This window comes from Drosophila santomea, chromosome 2R (genome assembly GCF_016746245.2).
Source record: "Drosophila santomea strain STO CAGO 1482 chromosome 2R, Prin_Dsan_1.1, whole genome shotgun sequence".
Lineage (NCBI taxonomy): Eukaryota > Metazoa > Arthropoda > Insecta > Diptera > Drosophilidae > Drosophila > Drosophila santomea.
Genome location: NC_053017.2, coordinates 3,820,578 through 3,840,455, shown reverse-complemented (window position 1 = coordinate 3,840,455; position 19,878 = coordinate 3,820,578). Strand labels below are relative to the sequence as shown.

Here is a 19,878-nt window from a genome sequence, read left to right as displayed (position 1 = left end):
GTTGAGTGGGTGGTTGGGTGGGTGGGTAGTGCACTTATGCCTTGTGTGCTTGGCAATTGAAACTCAGAATTTACCAGTTAATTTCAAGCGTAAAGAAAAACAACGGCTAAAAAGCGGTTAAGCTGTAAAAAGGCGAAGAGGGCAAAAAAGTTTCATAGCGTTGATGCTGGCAACGTTTTAAATTTTCATAATTCATGGCTCCTTCCATCTCCTTCTCACTCTACCTCTCTCTTTCTTTTAGTCCCTTTCCTTCTTCTTCTACTTTTGGCGTTTGTTTGGCCCACACTCACACACACACACACACATACACACTCAAGGTGGAGTCACAAAAATAGGAAAAGCAAAAAGCAGGAGCAAAAAAATCTGCGCTGCGCTCTGCGTTTCTAATACCGCAAAGAGTTTATAGTTTAGACCACCCGTCTCTTTCTTTGCCCAATACCCGTCTCTTTCATTCCAGCCAGTGCAGTGGCTATAGCGGCGCTTTGTAGGCGTTAAAGTTGAGCGTTGCAGCGCTGAAAGTTGAGCAAAAACTTTTGTTTTATGGTCTTTTATATGCGCTGTCAAAACTCTACCACATAGGAGAAAGACAGAGAAAGATGCTGGTGGCGGTGTGGTGGAGTGAGAGAGGCGGAGGATGGGAGGCATTTTGGAGCGAAAGAGAAGGCTAGCCAGACAGAATTTAGCCGCTCACAATCCCACATACACTTGTCGAGATAAATAGTCGAACATGAGCGTCCAAATAGTCGCCAATGTTTTGGCTCCCAGCGAATGCTCCTCTTCTTCTGCCAGCCAAAGCGAAAGTTTCGCCACCAAAGTTATGAGTTATGTGTGAAAGTGCCAACTTTACACGCTGTCACACAATTTGCGCAATTTTCCCTCGCGCCATCTAGCGGGCGGAAAACAAAACCGCGAATCGCCAGCGGACTTAAAGTGCCATTTGCCGTATCTGCTGTGTGTGGTGTGTGTGGGTGTGTGTGTGAGAGCGAGCGGAAAACGCGACTTGAAGTTGCCTCGCCGCCACTTGCTGGAAAACTAATTGACAGGCAAAAACCGAAAGCGAGCTTTCGATTTTTAAGACCCTCCGACTTTGTCTGACCAGCAGCGCTGACATGCCGTTAAGCACTTAACACTGAGCGCAAACAGCGAACATCCACATCCAGCTTCGAGCATCGAAAACAGGCAACAGCCAGCGGAAACAACAGCCACCCAAAAACAGAGAACAGCAGCAGTGGCGGCGAGAAGGGGGGTGCACACCAGTAGGGGAATTTTATGCAAACGCAAAGGACCAGTGGCCACTGGCCGCCGCACACATCCGTCGCAAATAAAAAAGCAAGGCAGCTGGGAAATTGTGGAGTGTCCATTCGAGTGTATTCGAAACTAAAAACACCCTACCTAAGTACTTGAATTTCGGAATTTGGGCCATCTTTTCAGTTCCTCTGACATCCTCTATCCACAAGCACAAATAACAAGCTATAGCCAAATTTCGTACGACTTCGAATAAGAAAAACTATAATATATTATATTACATAATTATTATTGTTGAAGAGTTTTGCATATTAAAAATGCATTTTCCGCAAACTGCCGCGCTTGCGACCCAGCTCTGCATATCCCGATGTTCCAGGGTATTATGACAGGGTATCATGAGCGCCACCCCCCCATGAGCGCCTCACCCCCGCTCCCATCCAGTTGCCCGTACTGGCTGTTGCCACGTTGTTGGCATTTTTAATACCGCACGCTTTGTCGTGTTTGACATTTTAATCGCCTTAAATTTTATGTTGAGGTGCGCACTGCGCACCCGCTCTCCGTTTTGGCCACACAGATAACGATATTCCTTTGGGCCCCTCGACGGGGCAACTTTGCTGTGCAACGGTCCACAAGTAAAATTTCCGTTCGAATTACTTTCTAATTCTATAATGAATTGTTTTTGCCCGCGCGGGGAGGGGGGCGTTAGCTAACGAGGGAAATTTACATTGAGCGGCATCAAAAGTTGCGTATACGCCATGCATCACCGCCAGACTTTTGGGGGCGTTGGTGGGAAAATGGGCGATGCAAAGTTCCGTAAGCGCCTCATATAATTCTGCTGCTTTGTTTTCGGCTTTCTTCTTTTTTCGATATTTTTTTGTTTTTTACATTTTCCCTCTTAGCGCTACTGCTGCTACTGCTGCTGCTGGCATAATTTGGGGCATCTTTCGACCGTTCGGCCACGCCAACCATGGCCATCACGGATTTTCCACCCCACCCAATCACCCAGCCAGCCAGTTAGCCAGTTGGCCAGCCGGGAAACCCAGGCCACTTATTTATGATGGCCACCCGGGCTGGGTGCTTTGTATTTGTCGCATTCCATACCTCTATCTCTATCTGCTGGGGGTGTGTTCGTAGTTTGCCCCGAGCCACTAAGTTTGTTTAAGCAGCTGTGGTCCAGCTGTCGAAATCCCTTGCATAAATTGCCGGATTAGTATTGTTAACCGAAAGTTTTGTTTTGCATTTTAAAAAGGTGGCCCTGCATATGGCTAAAATGAAGTTGCCACAGAGTTTGGCTCCGCAGCATATACACACTCGAACATCTGTATGTATGTATGAATGAATCTGGTTCGGGCATTTCTGATTATAGAACCCGGAACGATTGCTCTACTCTTCCGCAATTCTGCAATTTGTTTGCCACACCGCGGGGCAAAAATCCTTCGATATGCAAAAGCATCCATATATAGTATCCATCCAGTGAGTGCTCGTGCTTTATAACTTCTTGATTGTTGCTGCTGTTTTGCCGCTTCTGCCCGACAGGTGGAGGGAAAACAGCTTGCGGCAATTATGGCGAATTCGAGAACTATTTGCACTCTCTGCGGAGTTGGAATTTCCACCTGCGAGCTTCACTTGCCAGCGCTCTCGTTCGCAACAATGAGGCAGCGGAAGTACTTAAGCGCAACGCAGAGCACTTCCTGTTTTTGTTTTGCCAATACAAGAAGCGACGAAGCACCTTCGACTACCCTGTCGAGTTGAATTTGCAACGCTTCAACTTGTCGGCGAACCCATTGAACGTCATTTTGGGGGGTATATTGGGTCTGTGAGAAAAACTCAGGTGACGACTATATCTAATGGGTGGTCAGTCATCAGAAAAATTATGACTTGTATTTGAAGCTAACCAACATGGTTTTAATATTATTTTAATACGCGGAAAAAGCTTCGACATCAAATAGTTTTTAACATCAAGGATATAAATCCTTGATAGACTAAATTGGTTATCTTTCAAAGTTTGCAATACAAACTTTTCTTAGGAATTTCATCACACCCCAACATCCATTAACCACTAGTAAAGTTAGGTGGTGATCTGCCCTGCCAAAACCTGGCATAATTTACTTAAGCAAATTGAAAAGTTTTCCCACTGTTCCAGGGTATCCCCAAGACGTTTCCCATTTCCCGGGGGTCCGCTGTTTTTTGTGCAGCTTGTTTTTAGCATTTCTCCTTTGGCGTGCAGTTGTATTTCTTTATGCAGGCGTCTTGGACCGACTTATTCCGCTCGGCTCCTTTCTCGCTTGGCAGCGACTTTAATGCGCATTGCCGGCATTTCGTTGGTTTTTGGCGCTGAAAGCGGCACATCGGTCTGAGCCAAGGATCCAGGATTTCCAGGTCCAAGTCCAAGTCCAAGACCAGTGTACAGTGTACAGTGTCCAGTGTCCAGTTGGCGAAACCCGTTCAGCCGGCGAGCTAAGGCCAAACCAAACTGACAGTCCGACTGGCAGCTTCTGATGGAGCTTCCACGGGAGCTGCAGCTCCTGCACAGATCCTTGTTGGCAACCAGCAAACATACAAAGCATTTTAATTTCTTTTATCCTTCATTACAGCTGCTTCCTTTTGGCTATTTCATTGCGTTCCACTTCGCTACCCCGACGAGTCCTGCCGTCATCGCAGTCGCCGGAGTCCTTGGAGTTTCCTCGTCGTCTGCTGTGTCAGATTACATACACTCCATTAACATTTTATGCGCTTGTATTATCGCAATTAAATTTTTAATGTTTTCATTTCGAGCACATTGCATTTTCATGTTCCGCCCCCGTCCCGCTCCCTTTTCCTTTTGGCCAACACCCTTTCCAACCGCCGTTGGCATTGGCAGGAGCCAAGCAATCAGCACACGCAGCACCGCAGACAAACACCTCAGCCGCACACACACACACACACAACCTGGAGAGCCCCTCATTTCCCTTGAATCCCAGCAGCTACCAGCATCTACACTGGGAAAAACTGCGAAATAAACTAGTCACCTGTAGAGATGAGTGCCTTTTGTTTAAATTATAATTTGTAACGCTTTGATGGTAAAGTACGCACAATAAGTAGAACAAATTTACCTTAAATTGTACTTAAGAAATTACTTGCAATTATTTATGTTTTGTTATTTTAATAATTGTTTTAATTCATAATTTATGACTTGTATAATTTCATACAATTAAGTGTGCTTACATCCCATTTACAAATGCAATCAAATAGCCCATTAAGCTGATTCGCTTCACAATAAGGTAGGTACAATAAGGTAAAATGACAAAATGTACTACAAAGCTCATTACAAATATAAATTTTAATTAGAGATAAACAAAAGATTAGATTAGAGATATGCTTCTGAATCGGGGTCTCTATTTTTTAGTCCAGTGTGCCGATGTATATTCAGTTTGCCGCCTTCGGCCGACAGTAACAACAAGCGGCAACAATGCAGGCAACGCAGTGAGCCAAATGTAAATGTTGGGGCAGGGCGCAGGATGGGGCAACTGGTATGGGTGCAACTTCAGGTTCAGCGCGAAACGAGTGGCAACAATTGCAAACAGCAAAAAGCATTTTGTACCGTAATAACTTTAATGAAAGTGTTGGCAGTAATCGCACACTGTGCGCGACTTTCCCGGCTCCCATTTTCCGGCCAGCCCGCAAGTTGGTGCGTGGAAATGTGGAAATGTGGAAATGTGGAAATTGGCGCTGCAACTGAAGCTGCTAATGCGCACGTGTCGGATTGACGAGTCTTTTAATTAATTTAAATTGCATAATTTAAGCACTTTAAGCTCGAACGCGGGAAGGAGACAGTGGGCTGCCAAAGAGCAGTCCCCGCAGTTGGCCAAAAGACAATGGATGCTCATCAGTACAGATCCTCTGTCTAGCCCCCAATTCCTGGCCACTGGCCCACTCCACCCTCCGGTCAATTCTCGGTTACATGCATGACTGGACCGGAAATGAAGCTTTAACGACTTTGGCCGGGCTGCCAAAGTGAACACAACTTCCGCTGGCAAGCCCCGTCTGTTTCCAGTGTAATCAGCGAAAGTCCGCAAAACGGTGGCGAGATCTCGTCTAGAAATAAATTTGCTTAAAGCAATCGAACTGGGGTCATCAATCCCTGCTATGCCTATAATTACTGGACTTAAGTGAAAGCTTGTATTAAATAGTTTAAATTTGAAAGAATCTGTAGATTTACTTGGCACCTTTTCCATTGTCTGCCCCTTAACAAATATTGTTTTAATTGCTTAATGTGATTTATAACTTAATAATAAGTTCCTAATGCTTTGGTCACACAAACCGTATTCAAGCCGAAAATTCGTTTTGTCAACAGCAGCCATTTGAATGGAAAATGCAAGTTTCCATTCGGGAAACTTTCTCGCTTATCCCACTGCACACGCACACTGCAAAAGTGGCAGCTAAATCAAAGATATTTCAATTACGCCACCCCTTCATCAGGCGAATAAATCAAAGTCAGTTGTAAATTTGACACTCTGTGACCGCTGTTCTCGCACTTATTAGACCTGCTTTTGTGGCAAAAGTGGCTCTATGGCTCTGTGGCTCTTTGGCTCTGTGGCACTGGCACAGAAACAGAAATAGAAATAGAAAATGTACGCCGATGCTGATGCGGCTCCTTACAATCAATTCCAATGATAATAAATTCAATTTTTGCTGCGCACGCGACTCCGACGGACTAAATTGAAACGTTCCACACGTACGCCTAAAACTATCACTAGCCAAGTGTGACTATGACTATGGATTAGTAGTCGGCAGCAGGAGAAGGAGCAGGATGAGGAGCAGGAAGTGCGATGCACTCTACGTCTATGCCCGTCTCTTTCGCAGCCCATCTCTCCGTCCCTCTCCGTCTCTCTGGGCGGGCGGGCTGTCTGCTTCACACTTTTGTATGGCCTGCTAAACACAATCCTCGTTGCGGTGTCGAAGGCAAAACTTTTGCTTTTTCCGTTACAAAAAGTTTTTCTTTAGAAAATTGTTCGCCTTTGTATTGGATCAGCGGCAGTGGAAGAAGAAGCAGAGGCGATAGCAGCTGCGGTGGGAAAAGTGCACTGCGAAAAAATCCATAGCTGTGTTTCATGCGACTTCACTTTAATCAATAAAATGCACATAGTTTTCAAAGCTCTTAAATTTGGTTTTATAAATTGAATGGTGTGTTGACCCAACTTTCCACTTTGAAATCTGCACAAATGTGGGAAAGGTCTAAATGAAAGCCTGAGTTATTTAATGTAGCTTTGCTTTCCCATCCAATATGCATGTCTAAATTTAATGAAAGCAATCCAGCTAAATATTTCTCCAAGTGTGCTGGTAACACCAGCGTCGTCGGCGATGTCAGCACGTGTGGTTTGTGGTGGTTCCACCCACTGGACCGCCGCCCATCAACACTTGGCCTGCTCATGAGCCCTGAAACGTGTTTGACATCGCCGAGCAGTTCCCACTCTTTTGGAGACGGCTCTTTGTGCTCGCAGATCCCAGATCCCACAGGTCAATGGCTAAACTAACCTCAATTATTTGTCATTCAATATGATTATGGCCGAGAATCTGGCGCTGACTGCGATTGCGAATTGCGTTGCGGCTTGCATATTGAATATGGCTAAGAAGGATGGCAGGAATTTCAGCTGCGGGCCTTTTGCCGCTCCCCCAACTTCTTGGCTCGTGGATAACCCTAACAATAGCCTTGGCACAAAGACATAGAAAGCAAACTTGGCCATTGTGCTGGGCAAACATGCTTAATTATTCCATTAAAGTAATATTGCTCGCTACCTGGCTGCATCCCTTTTCATTTCCATTTTTTAGCGCTGCCCGGTCTCGTTCTTTCGGTTCCGCTTTCTGTCTCTGAGCTTGTTCATTGCTTTTGTGGCTTTGCTGTTGCGAAGTTGGCGCTTTGGAACTCACTAAAGTTCAATTAAAACTTAGTCAGCTGCTCGTCTGGTTTTGATCCCGACGATGACGATGGTGATGGCGATGGCGATGGCGATAGCGATGACTATGGTGCAACCAGCTCCGATTTGCCGCCCTGTGCGAGTGCATTGACCATTAAATGAATTTTAATGTTTGCTCTTATTGGCTTCTGATGCGACTGTCTCCTGGTCCCCCCGTGTCTCACGAAAAATCTCCATCCCCTCCTGGTAAAGTTTTCACCTCCTTTTTGTGGCACGTGAGGATGTCGTCAGTCAGCTTGACGCGCCAACTGTCTTTCACGTGAAAAGCGGATGAAAGGAGGGTTGCTCGATGGCAAACTTTAAGCACAACTTAATCAACATCAATGCGAGAAAATTATGATTCGTTGTTGTCGTGTGTGAAATTATCGTTTCCCGTAGCCCAACTGCTAGAAAAGTTTGTCTTGCCAAATTCGCATTAGTCACAAAAGTATATCTACAGCAACAGTCAGTTTCGAAATCCTAAATCGATTAGGATGAATATTAAATGCATATTTTTACATATTTTAGCATAATCATCCGGAAGTTCGCAAACTATAATTTAAACGCAAGGTCCCACGTTGGGCGCCATTAAAAAAAATGGCGTGACATGACTCCACCATCTCCGCCATTTTGAATATTTATATGGAAAATTTACTTCAGAGTATTCAATCTAATAGGCTTTTGGCTAAATTAGTTTGGGAACGTTGCCCAATTGAGTCGCCATATTACGCTGTGTGACACTGTACATGTGTATGCTTATTAGTCATATTCGCATGGATTTGGCTTTGACAAAGTCGGAAAAAACGTGGTAGATGTCGCAGGATATAAACTTGCGCACAGACACAAGAGCACTACGGAGCCAAAGGGGCCAAAAAGCTTAAGCCAACAACTTCCATAAGTAGATCCACACAACTTTTGCATCATCTCAAGTCGTAGAAGAGTGTGTGTGTGTGCTGGTGTCTAAGTGCAGGGTAAGGAGCTACAATTTTGACAGCCATTAATGCGAAGCCATCATTAAAACTGCAGGAGATACTCGCTCACCGTGAAGTTGGGAGTGATGCAGCCGAATTTGATGGGTTTTGATTCATTAGAAAATCACTTCCCGACATTTAATATGCAAATCAGCGTACAGTGATGCGGATGAAGATGGGAAGATGGGTTGGGGACGGCTTAGTGTCGCTCGTCCGCATTTCTAATGCTGCTCTTTCGACTTGCGCGCATAATTTTCTAATTAAGTTTTCCTTTGCAGCTGCATCTTCACTTCCCCATTTTGTGCTTTTCCTGTTGCTGCTTTTGTTGCTGCAATGACTTTTAAGTAGCTTGCCGGGATTAACTGGAAGTCAAGTGCAGGCAGCCGAGTGGAGAGTCTCAGTCTCAGTCTCAGTCTTAGTCTCAGTTCCAGTGTCTCAGCGCCGTGCAAATGTCGTGAATAATTTCTATAAATTTTTTTGCCCGCTTCAAAAGCTCCTTTTTTTTGTCTTCGGTGTCTGCGCCTTTTGCACTTTTAACAAGATTTTAATTTGAGCTCATTATGTTAAGCTCTGTTCAAAGAGAGGAAACTTGGACCTGACTGCGGGCACTCAACTATTCCGTATACACATCTGTGAAATAGAAAATCCCGGCCTTCACATGCCACACCACTGCCATGATGTTGAAGCGATAAGTTGCCGATTGATGCTTCTGACAGCTGGAAAGCCACGTCGACAGTGGGCGTGTCCATCACCGCCTGCACTTTACGCATAGCTTTATAGATTTTTCCTGGAACTGCCGTACCGTAGATACTGCCGTTGATACTGCCGTAGATACTGCCATACTTTTTCTGAACGTCCGCACTCATTAATTGCAAACCGTTTGTGAAATGTTCACAGCTCTCATTGCAGCTCGTTGGCTGCGTTTTTGCGGCTCTAACGAATTCATTTCATTTCCGCTGCATTCATTTGCACGACGTGCGAAAGAGATTCCAAGTGGGAGGATTGCGCGGTCGCCATTTCATTGCATTGCGGCCACAAGTCCTGGCCAGAAACCGAGCCAGTATAAGGACCATTCCCGTTCCCCTTCCCATGCCCGTTCCCGGATCCTGTGCCACTGCGACTGCCACATTGTGCACGCGAACTTGAGCGTTGATGATGACATTCCCGAACGCAAAGTCCACATAGCAGCGAGTGTCCGATTTGGAAGGTGCACTGGGAGAAACATGCCATCGCTGTAACAGGACATCTCTATTCAAGTACAAACAACTTAAAATTTGGCGAGATTCATAGAATTCATATAAAGCGGAGTCTAAGGAATTTATCTTTTCATTTCAGTTACATTCTTTCAGTAAGGATAGGAAAAGCAATAAATAAAATATCTGTGACCTATACGAATAAGAACTAGGTTAGGATGGTTACCAATGTCCAGTAGCTTGTTTCTCCCAGTGCATTTTGCTCTCTGTCCTCGCTGCTCTGGGCATTTCCGTGTGCCGTTCCATTTCGCTGCGCGTTGTTAACCAAGCAACTTCCGAGGGTAATTAATTCGAGTACTCCAGCGTTCGTCCAGCTCCAGCCACGCCCCCCTAACCGTCCGTGCCACCTACCGCCCACCGACCACCGACCACCGCCCACCACCCACTTCCAGCAACGTTCGTTGTCTGTTTTAAACGACTTACAACTCGGATTACAATTAGACAAGCTGTTCGTTCGCTTGTTCTGTTTGCGCAAATAGTTGCCGCTGCTTCTTGCTCCGCTTTTTGTGCAGTCTTCACCACAAAATTTGCATGTTACATTGTCCCATACAAGGCGAAAAAGTGGCAAATGCGGAAAGTCGGAAAAGCCCGAGGGGAGTGGGTGGATTTTCGCATTTATTTGCGCTGGCCTGCGCAGAGCAGCGGTTTCGTTCTGCAAAATTTAGCTAAAATATTCACACTCACTTTTCGCATTTCCTCTGCTCGCGCGCTTTCTTTTTCAACTAATTGCAATCTCTGGACGCCCCACATCCCCCCCACAGCCTGTAGAAATATGCCAACAATCAAAAGCAAATCACAACACATCAAACTTCCCGCATTATGTGAAATGAGTGTAAACAAAAAGCAAAAAAACAAAGAAAACGAAAAAGTTCGTCCACGCAAATCTCATCAAAATTTCCGGAGAGGCGGGTAAATCATAAAAATATATTACCCACTTTAAAGCTAGCCGGCACTTCATCAACGCAGATTCGGTCCTTTAAAAGACAAACATGTAACTAAACACCGAAATCAGGAAAACTGAGCCGTGGGCACAGGACGCACAAAATGTCAAATTACAGGGACTACAAAAACTTTAAGTCGTGCACAGTAAGAAAAGACTAGGACCAAATATCACAAAGGCTACGAGTTAGATATTGCACTTATTCCCACTGCTGTGAACGCAAATTTCATTTCAGATAAACACGAAATGTAGGTTCAACCAATAATTGAATACATTCACCAATTTAATAGGTTGTAACAGTGTATATTCCTTTGTTCTATCTGCCCTGCTCAGGTTTACGGGGTCTGGACACAGGCTGTCATAAAAAATGGCCCTGAGTATTAGTTTTGTGTGACATTTGCTCAGAGTGGCTTGCTCCTTTCCCCCGCCCTTTCCCCCGCCTTTCCCCCAGTGGCAGCACTTCTTATCGGAAGGACCAAGCCGCTTCCACTTTCGGTCCCCCAGCTCGACTGTCAGCGGGATACAGCTGAGGTATTTTGCTGCTCGTTGTGGCACAGTCTACGCTCCTGGCCACCCACCCCACCCACCTCTAATGACAACACAAAAATCAACAGTACGAGTATTGCAAAAGGTGGACGCTGCGAATCTAAAATGCAAATCCGCTTTTTATTTCATGCAATTATTCTTGGCCATTGTTTTTGTTGTCGTTCATCTTCGCCGCGAGTGCTTAGAGACATAAAACAAAAAACAGAAACAGAAAGCGAGTGGAAACTTTATGGTTTTGCGGAATGACCACTGAGATACTCTGGAAAATATTCATAAATGTCTGCTGATTTCAGATTATTCATTGCGGTGTCTTTAAGTAGGTTAGGTACAGGTACCAGTTTCTAAAAAATATTTAAGTTGCGCTAACACTTAAACTGATGCTTCTCTAAACCTTTTTGAACCTAAATTAATTGCAATTTTAATTACAAGAATATGGAATCAAGCTTACTATCTGAAAACGAATTGTAAAAGTATTCTACTGCAGGACTTCGCACATAATGTAATTTAATATTTCCCTGAATTTCCTAACTCCACACATAGTGTTTCGGAGAACAAAATAGATTCTGTGGTCATTTGTCTGTTGTTCGTGAGTTTCGTCAGTTAAATTGCCAGACGCAAAAAGGTGCGTTTCGTTAGTTCTTTTTTTGAGGACGCTGATCCTGGTATCCTAGTCCTGACATCCTGGTCGTGGCATCCTGGTCCTGGGGAGCATTCATCATCAGGGCCGCTGACGTTTGCCAAATGTCAAAGTGTTTTGTGTTCAGTTGTCGGCGAAACTTGTCTGCTGATTGACAGCGCGAAATGTTGGCGCATGTGTTGCAACTTGAATGCCAGCGAGTGACTTTCGGAATGTTATGTTAATGAGTTATTGTCTCCAAGTGGCAAAGTGCAGCAAGCTGCAGTTGCTTACTGCTTCTGCAGGCCGAACAGTCAGTTTCCTTACCCCACAGTCGCCCGATTTTTCCCCGCAACCGACAGTGTGTAATGAAAAAACAATTTTGAGAATTTGCCAGCATGCTGGCAAAGCAAACAAGAGGCGACATCACTTGTCATAACATTTGCGACCCGGACGTGCCACCTCCACCTCCACCTCCATCGCCACCTCCATCGCCATCGCCATCGCCATCGCCATCCGCATCCAGATCTCCAGCCCCATCCCCATCCCCATCCCCATCCCCAGCAGCTCCTTGTGTTTTGTATATTCTGTATGTTTTTAGTCATTTACCAGAGCCGAGCTGCATCGAGTCCTTTTCAATTACCACCAAAGCGTGCAGGCACACTGAGAAAAATGGAACTTCAGCAAAGGCTCAAGAAATCGGCTCAATATTATTACTTTCAAATCGAGAGTGAGTAAGTTATGGAAATATAAATAATAGTTGGGCACTGTGTCCATTGAACTTTTGTAAAAGCAGCTTAGTATTTCGCTCAGTGCGCACACGTATATTTATATTTGTCATTGTTATCAAATCGGACAGTTAATTGCTTTTGTGTGTGCTCAGACAATGGGCCACAGCAATTTTAATTGTTGCCATATTTTTGCAACAGCTTTAAGTTGAGGGCCTCCAATCGACGCAGGGATGGAGCGGGGTAGGGAGCTGTGCCCCACAATCAGAATCCAGCCAGGCAATTTTCTTTCGCTACTCCATGCTGGGCATTGTTATTAATCAATAGGCAGGCTCCTTGGCTAGGTGGGGTCCCTTCACGGGGTCTGCAAATTGGGTGGCTCTTGGGGAATACACCAACATGGGTTTGGGTTGATTAAATAGGCGCGTTAGAACGGCTGTCACACACACACACACACACACACACGCACATACGCACATACGCACACAAACGCAGAGCATTGCATGTGTTATGTAATCAATGAATCAAATGATTTGATTTATGATTGCTTTTGATTTGCTCCACTCACAACCACAACTTCCCGCTGCTAAATGAGTTATGTGCGTAACTGCGGATAAGAAATGTGGCCTCCTTGGGTTAATGATAAGATTTTGATAAATAGTTGGGCCCACGCAGTGCCAATCATATACACTTTAAACTACACAGAAAACAAATCAACTTGGCTTTAATATAACCATAAATTAAAGGCTAGAGAGGGTAGACTTTTTATTTATAAACTGTACAAACAAGAAGTGAGATTAAACAATTTAACCAATGGAAACATGAAACAAATTTTAATTTATGACTAACTTAAAACATTTTCTATAACTTTCGGTGAAAATGTGTGACTTTGTTGCAAAACATTAATTTAAACAAACGCCTGGCGGCGAATGAGCATCAAATCATGAAATGATAAGTAAGAAATGATTGATTGCCTGGATGAGCGGAATTAGGAGCTGATTGAAAATTGTGATGGGTCAAGGTTGCTGAATTATTTCTGTTACGTTTCCCTTTTCTTTTCCATATTTCGAGTTTTGTAAGAGCCCTCGCCCCTTCTGGAAAGCTGTTTATTTGCTCGTCTGCGTCTGGGTCTGCATTTCGGTGACATTTTCGCCATTAGCCAAATGTCAATGTTCGTCGGCGAGTGGTAAGCACTTATAATAGATGGGATATCCAGTCGGTTACCAGCGGCGACAACAAATGGGACCCACGGACCACGGCTCACGGATTCTGAATGCTGAATGCTGAATGCTGGATACTGGCTATGGGTTCCTGGCTGTTGTCAACTGTCAACTGGAGGATTGCGTGGAGTGCAGACGCGGATGCGGATGGGCGATAAAAGAATGCCACTAAGGCCATTTGATTGCCGCCCCCAAACAACTGCAGTCGTCTGCCAGATCCTGACAGCGAAATCTTCTCAGGGATAATTTGAATAATTTCACTGACCCCAGCCAATCACCCAGACCCAGACCAAGACCAAGACCCACCCCAGCCCTAGAGCATGCCTCCCTCCATGCGCGGCTGACAAATGGCTTTTAAATCACCTGTCCAGACTTGAGTTAAGAGTTCAGCGTTCAGCGTTCCATTCGCTGCCCGCGCTCTGCAGATTTTCTTTTTGCATACTTAAGACACTTGGCGTTGACTTGCAATTCGTTGCAAGTGGAATGGATGAGCCCTGCCATTTCCACTTCACTTCAGACCCGCTCCCCTCACCGCTCACGCCATTCGCTATTTATGGCACGCACGTCTGCCAGCGGGACAACGCGGCGTATGCGTAACCGCAAAGAAAGGCCGTGCGCTGTATCCAACTATGAAATGTACACAGGAAAAAATACAAACAAGGGGAGTCACTGAATATTTGGTTGTCATTCTTAGGCTTTTCGACCAGATGAGATTACTCGAAAGGATAATGCATATAGCATGCTTGACTTGCTTTTTGAAACTTTGATTAGGGAAATACAATATTATTTGATATGTGAATAGAAAACTACATTACCATTACCCTAATTGATCGTTACATATTAAGGTGCATATATTATTGAGAGTTTTTTTTTCGGTGCCGCTTTAGTTTGGCCGCAGTTGCAGCTCATCAGGAGTTTTGCCTGGATGACGGCTTATTATCAGCAACGGCAGCACTTTGCACGGCCCGCAGCACATGGAAATTGTGGGGGATGCGGGGTGAAGTCAAGTGGAGTGGAGTGGAGTGAAGTGGACTGTACAGTAGAGGAGAGGTGAGGTGGAGTGGGGAGGATGCGGTGTTGGCCAGAGGAATGCATGCACTTTTGTGATGGATTAACCGGCGCTTAAGCTGCAGTCGAGCGATAAGTGCCGCTCATGGCAGGCCATTTTGTGTGATGCCGCTCCCTTTCCGAATCACCTGCCCCGAAATGGCACGCCTGCCGCATCTGCCGCACCTGCCGCACCTGCCGCACCTGCCGCACCTGCCGCACCTGCCACACCTGCCACACTTGCTACACGGCCACCTGCCGCGATGGGCAAATGGAGGTGAGCAACTGTAACGGAAGCTGGCAATGAGAGTCGTTTTAAAATTGAAATGTAATTTCCTGCAGCATGTGGCACGGGCGGCAATAGACACTGACGACTCAGGACTCAGGACGCAGGTCGAAGGACTCGGGTGCTGGAATATGGTAATACTATCACGAACCTACAGGACACAGCTCATGTGAATATGATTCGCGAAGGAGTAAAACTACATTCGAATGGCAGGCACGTAAGTCAAAGTCAGGGATACCCATAAATAAGTTAGTTTTAGCCCCCGAAGGGATGCTCCCAATTTCCCTATTTCGCAAGGGCGGTCAGAGGGCGTGGCTCGCAGAACAGTTAGTTGATTAACTTCGCCGGAGTCGATGGCAAAGGATGTTCCAAAGACGTCATGCATATTGATCTAGGTGGCTTTCCTAAAAGGGCCGTCATCGTAAAAGGGCGGAATATTAAATAATATAAAGTTCAAAATATGTAAGCAACTATTAAACAATGTCAAACTAGGCCTTCGTTATAAGCAATTAAAGGAACCGATTTAAGGAGCAGCTGGTGTGCCATTTCGATAACAGGCATAAGCCCTGGATATTCCAGACCTACTTCTAGCTTATTAACGGACAATATCCTTTAGAATTGGAACAGTGGAAGATATTGGCCCCATTGTTCGGCCTTATAACTTGAGTTAACCCAATCTTGCACATGGTCAAGTGATTGATTCATAATGGAGATCCGCTTACCCCTATTGTTGCAACTATTAAATGGATTGCATGCCCCATTGTAAAGCAATTGCCTCCACCTACATGCGATACGGGGCTTGTTTGGATGATAGTAGTGCCCCAATGGACCACCCACCACACACCACCCACCACCCACCACCTACCACCTACACCACTCATCATTCAACAAGGATGCTTAATACATTTTGTGACCTCCGGCACTTGCCGCTTGTTGTTGCATGTGGATGCGTTTGATTGGTTTTAAATTACATTCCGAAAGCGATCCTAGCTACGAAATTATTGCAAGGGACCCATTGCAATGCCCTGCAATATTCATGTTCAAATTAATTATGCGCAGAAAAAGCGAGGTCAGTTTTTTCCCATAGATTATGTATCTGCGCATTTGTGGCCATTAGATATTGGCATTTCGAGTAAATCAAACACGAGCGTATGCATAGCAATTAAATTAATTGGTTTATATATGTGGGTGTGTGTATGCACTGACCAACTACTGGCGATTCGATATGAAATTCCACATTTATTTGCAATTATTCATGGCCCTGGCCTGCAATCGAATTAATTTCGTTGTGCCCAGTTTTGGTAATGTGATTATGGTGACTGTGACATTTTGCATTAGCATTTGACGGAGATGACACTGCCAGAAACAGCTCGATACTACCAGCACTTTCCCCAGGGTTTCGCCAAAGTTTGTGCAGCTGCACTTCCGCTGCGCTGACGGAAGAGCTCCAGCTCCAGCTCCAACTTCGGTTCCATTGGGGCAAAAGTCGGGGGAAAGTAAACATTTGTGCCACACCGGCTGCCGCTGTTGTTGCTCCCGCAATGGTCATCAATGGCAGGCGACGGTGCCGTACTCAGAACCAGAATCAGCATCGGCATCAGAATCAGAATCAGAAACAGATTCACAACCAGAATCGCATCGCGTTGCACGACAATCATCGATGAATTGGACGGGCAAAGTTTTCGTTTCCCAACCGGACGAGCGACTCCATCTCCTGCGATTCAGAATCCGATTCCGATTCCGATTCCGATTCCGATTCCTGTTCCTATTCCGATGCTCCAGCTCGGACTTTGGCTGCTTGTTTCAGCTGCTGTTCCACCCACTGCTCCTCCTGCTCCTCCTGCTCCTCCTGCTCCTGATGCTCCTCCGATTCTTCGGCGAAGTTCACTACAGTTGAGAAATTACTTATTTTTCAATTGTTGGCCCTCTTCTGGCCGGAATGGCATTTGGCATTGTTGTAGCCGCGCCGGCATTGCCGTGCAATCTTGATTACTGTCAGTGGCAGCAGTTGTATTTAAAATTGGCTAACAAGTTGGCTTCCCTGGCCGGCAAAAGAATCCCGGCGATGCTCGTTTGCTGCCGCTTTTCTCTACTCTCGCGGGGGGCAAACATATTTCTGTTGTCCTTTTTAGTCCTGCTGGACCGCTTTAAGCTCGGATTGCACTTAACAGATATTTTCCTTGTCAAATATGGTTTTCTTTTTTGTTGCGCCTAGTTGAACTAACAGTTCATTTTAAAAGTGATATATTTTTCTATCGATGGGTTTAATAATTGCAACAATGCTATGCAACTAATTGTTATTTTTCCGATGTTCTATACGCTATATTATTAAATATCAACACGTGAAAGAGTATTTAAAACCAGGCTCAGCTGCTCACATTTCCCAAGCTACTTTTCATTTGGTTTTGGGCAGCCGCCGTTTCTTTGTTGCCTTTTCCCCACTTTCCCTATTCCTTCTGCTCCACCCCCACCCATTCAACCAACCCTCCCACTCCCAATTGCGAATTTTCGCAATGATCTGTCCGCGACGGCCATGTTGCCATTTATTTTGCACCCCAAAATCTCCCCATCGCACAAATGTTTGCATGCGCCTGCTGTTTTAATACCCGTTATTTGAAGGGAAATAGGGTATACTAGATTTGTTGAAAAGTATGTAACACAAAGAATGAAGGTATATTCTTGATTATATTCTCTCGTCGAAACGATCGGGCCATGTCCGTATGCACGCCTCGATCTCAGAAACTATAATAGTTAGAAAGTTTAGATAAAGCTAGCCGATTCCAGAGGCATAGAAGCAGAGAAAAGGCTGCCACAGAGCACATATCGTATCAAACGCTTGATGGCAGAGACATGTGTAGTTAAACAAGTGGCTGACAGCGACTAAGAGCGAGAACAGAAATCTAAGAGCAAAGGGCAAAGGGCAAACCAAAAGCGCCGGCATTTAAAGTCAATGCGAAGATCTCAACGCCTCCCCGTCCCTTCAAGATAAAAGAAACGGCGTCAAATTCAATTGTGGCAACCCAAAGAGAGCCAGTGTCCGTTGTGTCCGCGCTGTCCGCTTGTTCTGGTTGCCGGGCTGCCGAAGAAAATGGCAAGAAAATAACGCGCCCACAATTATGAGAATGCTTAGATTATTTCAAGTTTTTAGTTAAATGTTTTTTTTGGCCCATTTCTATATAAATTTGGAAGTATCATCAAAGAACTCCCATTGACGGGTATCTGGTAGTCCAGAAAGTCGACTACAGTGTTCTATCTTGTATTTCGAGTTCGTTGTGAACATTTGTTTGGCAACAATTTGATGTTCATTGGGATACTGTCCATTATGGCGTGATTGCCTGCGGGCCATCACCATCAATATACGTGCAGTCCTCCTAGAGCCCTCCCGCAATTAGGGCTTAATGAAATGGCCAACGAAGTAAACGTTTTTCTTGTCGCGGATGGCAAAAACGAAGGGGCGGTCGGCCTTGAAGACCTTGCGATCGTGATTCTTCTTGAGGACTTCGGGCTGCACATCTGATTGCAATTGAAATATATCAGATGTAAAATAGAAGACGGCATTTCAGTTTGCTCACCTGATTCTGGTGCTACCTCGCACCCAAACTCTGTAACATTCAGAAAAACTTTGTGTCTGGCTTCCGAAATCCTTTGTGGTGATTTCTTTTCAAAAACGCCACTCAAATTTGCTTGTCCAGCCTCAAAAACACTATTAATGCCCATCTTAAATGTAGAATAGTTAGAGTTGTACTTCCAGATAATTACAAAGTGACCCACCTTTTGTAATGGAACCTTAAGATCAACAGAGCTCTCGATCCTGAATTTCGGAATGGTGACATCCACTTCCTTCATCAGACTTCTGGCGGCCACCTCGTTCATGTCCAGTTGACCAAGTCTTTCCTCCAATTTGGCCAAGCCATCGATGGCCGTCGGCAAAATAAACATCATGGTCATGTTGGACATCTCAAAGGGCAACTGCAGGATCTGTGACTTTAGTTTCTTGGACTCGCCATAGCGGAACTGTCCAATCTGCCTCATCATAGGGAGTTCCATCCGCTGGCGAGGATTGATCCAGAAGTCTTCGACCTTGGTAAGTTGCAGGGGGAATATCTTGTCCCATTTGGCTCGAAAGAACAGGGAGTTCACAAGGATTACACTGGCATCGGGATTGAAAACTTCGGGCGTAAACAGATTTCTTACAGTGTAAAACGTTTGTTTCTCCAGCCACTTGTTAACTTTTTTGACAGAATCTTCCGGATTCAAGTAGTTAAGAGAATCGGCCTCTGCATTGAAGAACTCCAAGGCCATGCTATTAAAGTCAGTCCGTATTTTCTCCTCTTCATTGACGTACAAACGGGTGACCAATCGCATGGCTACTCCTCTTTTCGCACAGGAGCACTCGTCGCTCCAGGACTCCGCATGTTGTTTGGCGACTTCGGACTTATTTGACACACCCAGGATCAATTTGGAGCGCAGCTCATCTGCACTCTTTCCGCCGGCCCCCATGAAAACCAAGGTCATGGCACGGGCAGCAGCCGGAGATACCATCATGTTCACGGGCGGCACTTCATCGTTGAGGGCACGGAACAGATTCCGGGCAAAGACAATGGGACTGGCACTCAGCGATGGTGCCGTAGTGCCCCCGGAGGCCATCGGGATCAGCCAGATGATGAGAAATACTGGGTAAAGCAGGCAAAGGCACTTGTAATTTTAAAGAAATACTACAAACTCGGGACTTCGAAATAACTTACCCCATTCGCTTGGCATGTTGCGATCCAACTAAAGCTCATCGATGCTCTGTAAAGAACTGAACAATGGGTTGTTGGAGCTGAGTCACCAACTTGTTCGAGATTATCTCCAGAGATTCAGTCGCATCCAAACCGGTTGCCTAAGGTCAGCAGTTATTCACATTAGGGAAGCCCTTCAGAATCATACTTTGTTCATGAATCGTTAACAAATAAAAGTGAATATGCTATTAAGTTTATTTTAATTTCTTTAGGGCTTTTAATTGTACATTTTCTGTAGAGAAATTGTGCTAAACTTTTATTTAAGCTCTCTGCTGGTGGAATGAAACAGTTTGTTTTGGATATCAGTAATAC

At 45.2% G+C, this 19,878-nt stretch overlaps 1 protein-coding gene across 1 annotated transcript; it reads right to left on the bottom strand.

Moving 5' to 3' along the window:
- Nucleotides 1–17,919: 17,919 nt before the first annotated feature.
- On the bottom strand, nt 17,920–19,662 carry LOC120446799 (serine protease inhibitor 42Dd). The gene is made up of 4 exons (XM_039627956.2): nt 19,531–19,662; nt 18,557–19,458; nt 18,358–18,502; nt 17,920–18,298 (listed from the first exon to the last, which is right to left on the bottom strand). Exons 1-4 carry the CDS (start codon nt 19,544–19,546, stop codon nt 18,174–18,176), a joined length of 1,188 nt encoding a protein of 395 aa, XP_039483890.1. The 5' UTR covers nt 19,547–19,662; the 3' UTR covers nt 17,920–18,173.
- Nucleotides 19,663–19,878: the final 216 nt, after the last annotated feature.

What these genes read in the sequence shown, in the direction of transcription:
- LOC120446799 (XM_039627956.2), bottom strand. An exon ending in TTAAGGTTCCATTACAAAAG is followed by an intron (nt 18,503 to 18,556) that starts GTGGGTCACTTT and finishes TCTACATTTAAG; the next exon opens with ATGGGCATTAATAGTGTTTT. An exon ending in CGAGGTAGCACCAGAATCAG is followed by an intron (nt 18,299 to 18,357) that starts GTGAGCAAACTG and finishes AATTGCAATCAG; the next exon opens with ATGTGCAGCCCGAAGTCCTC.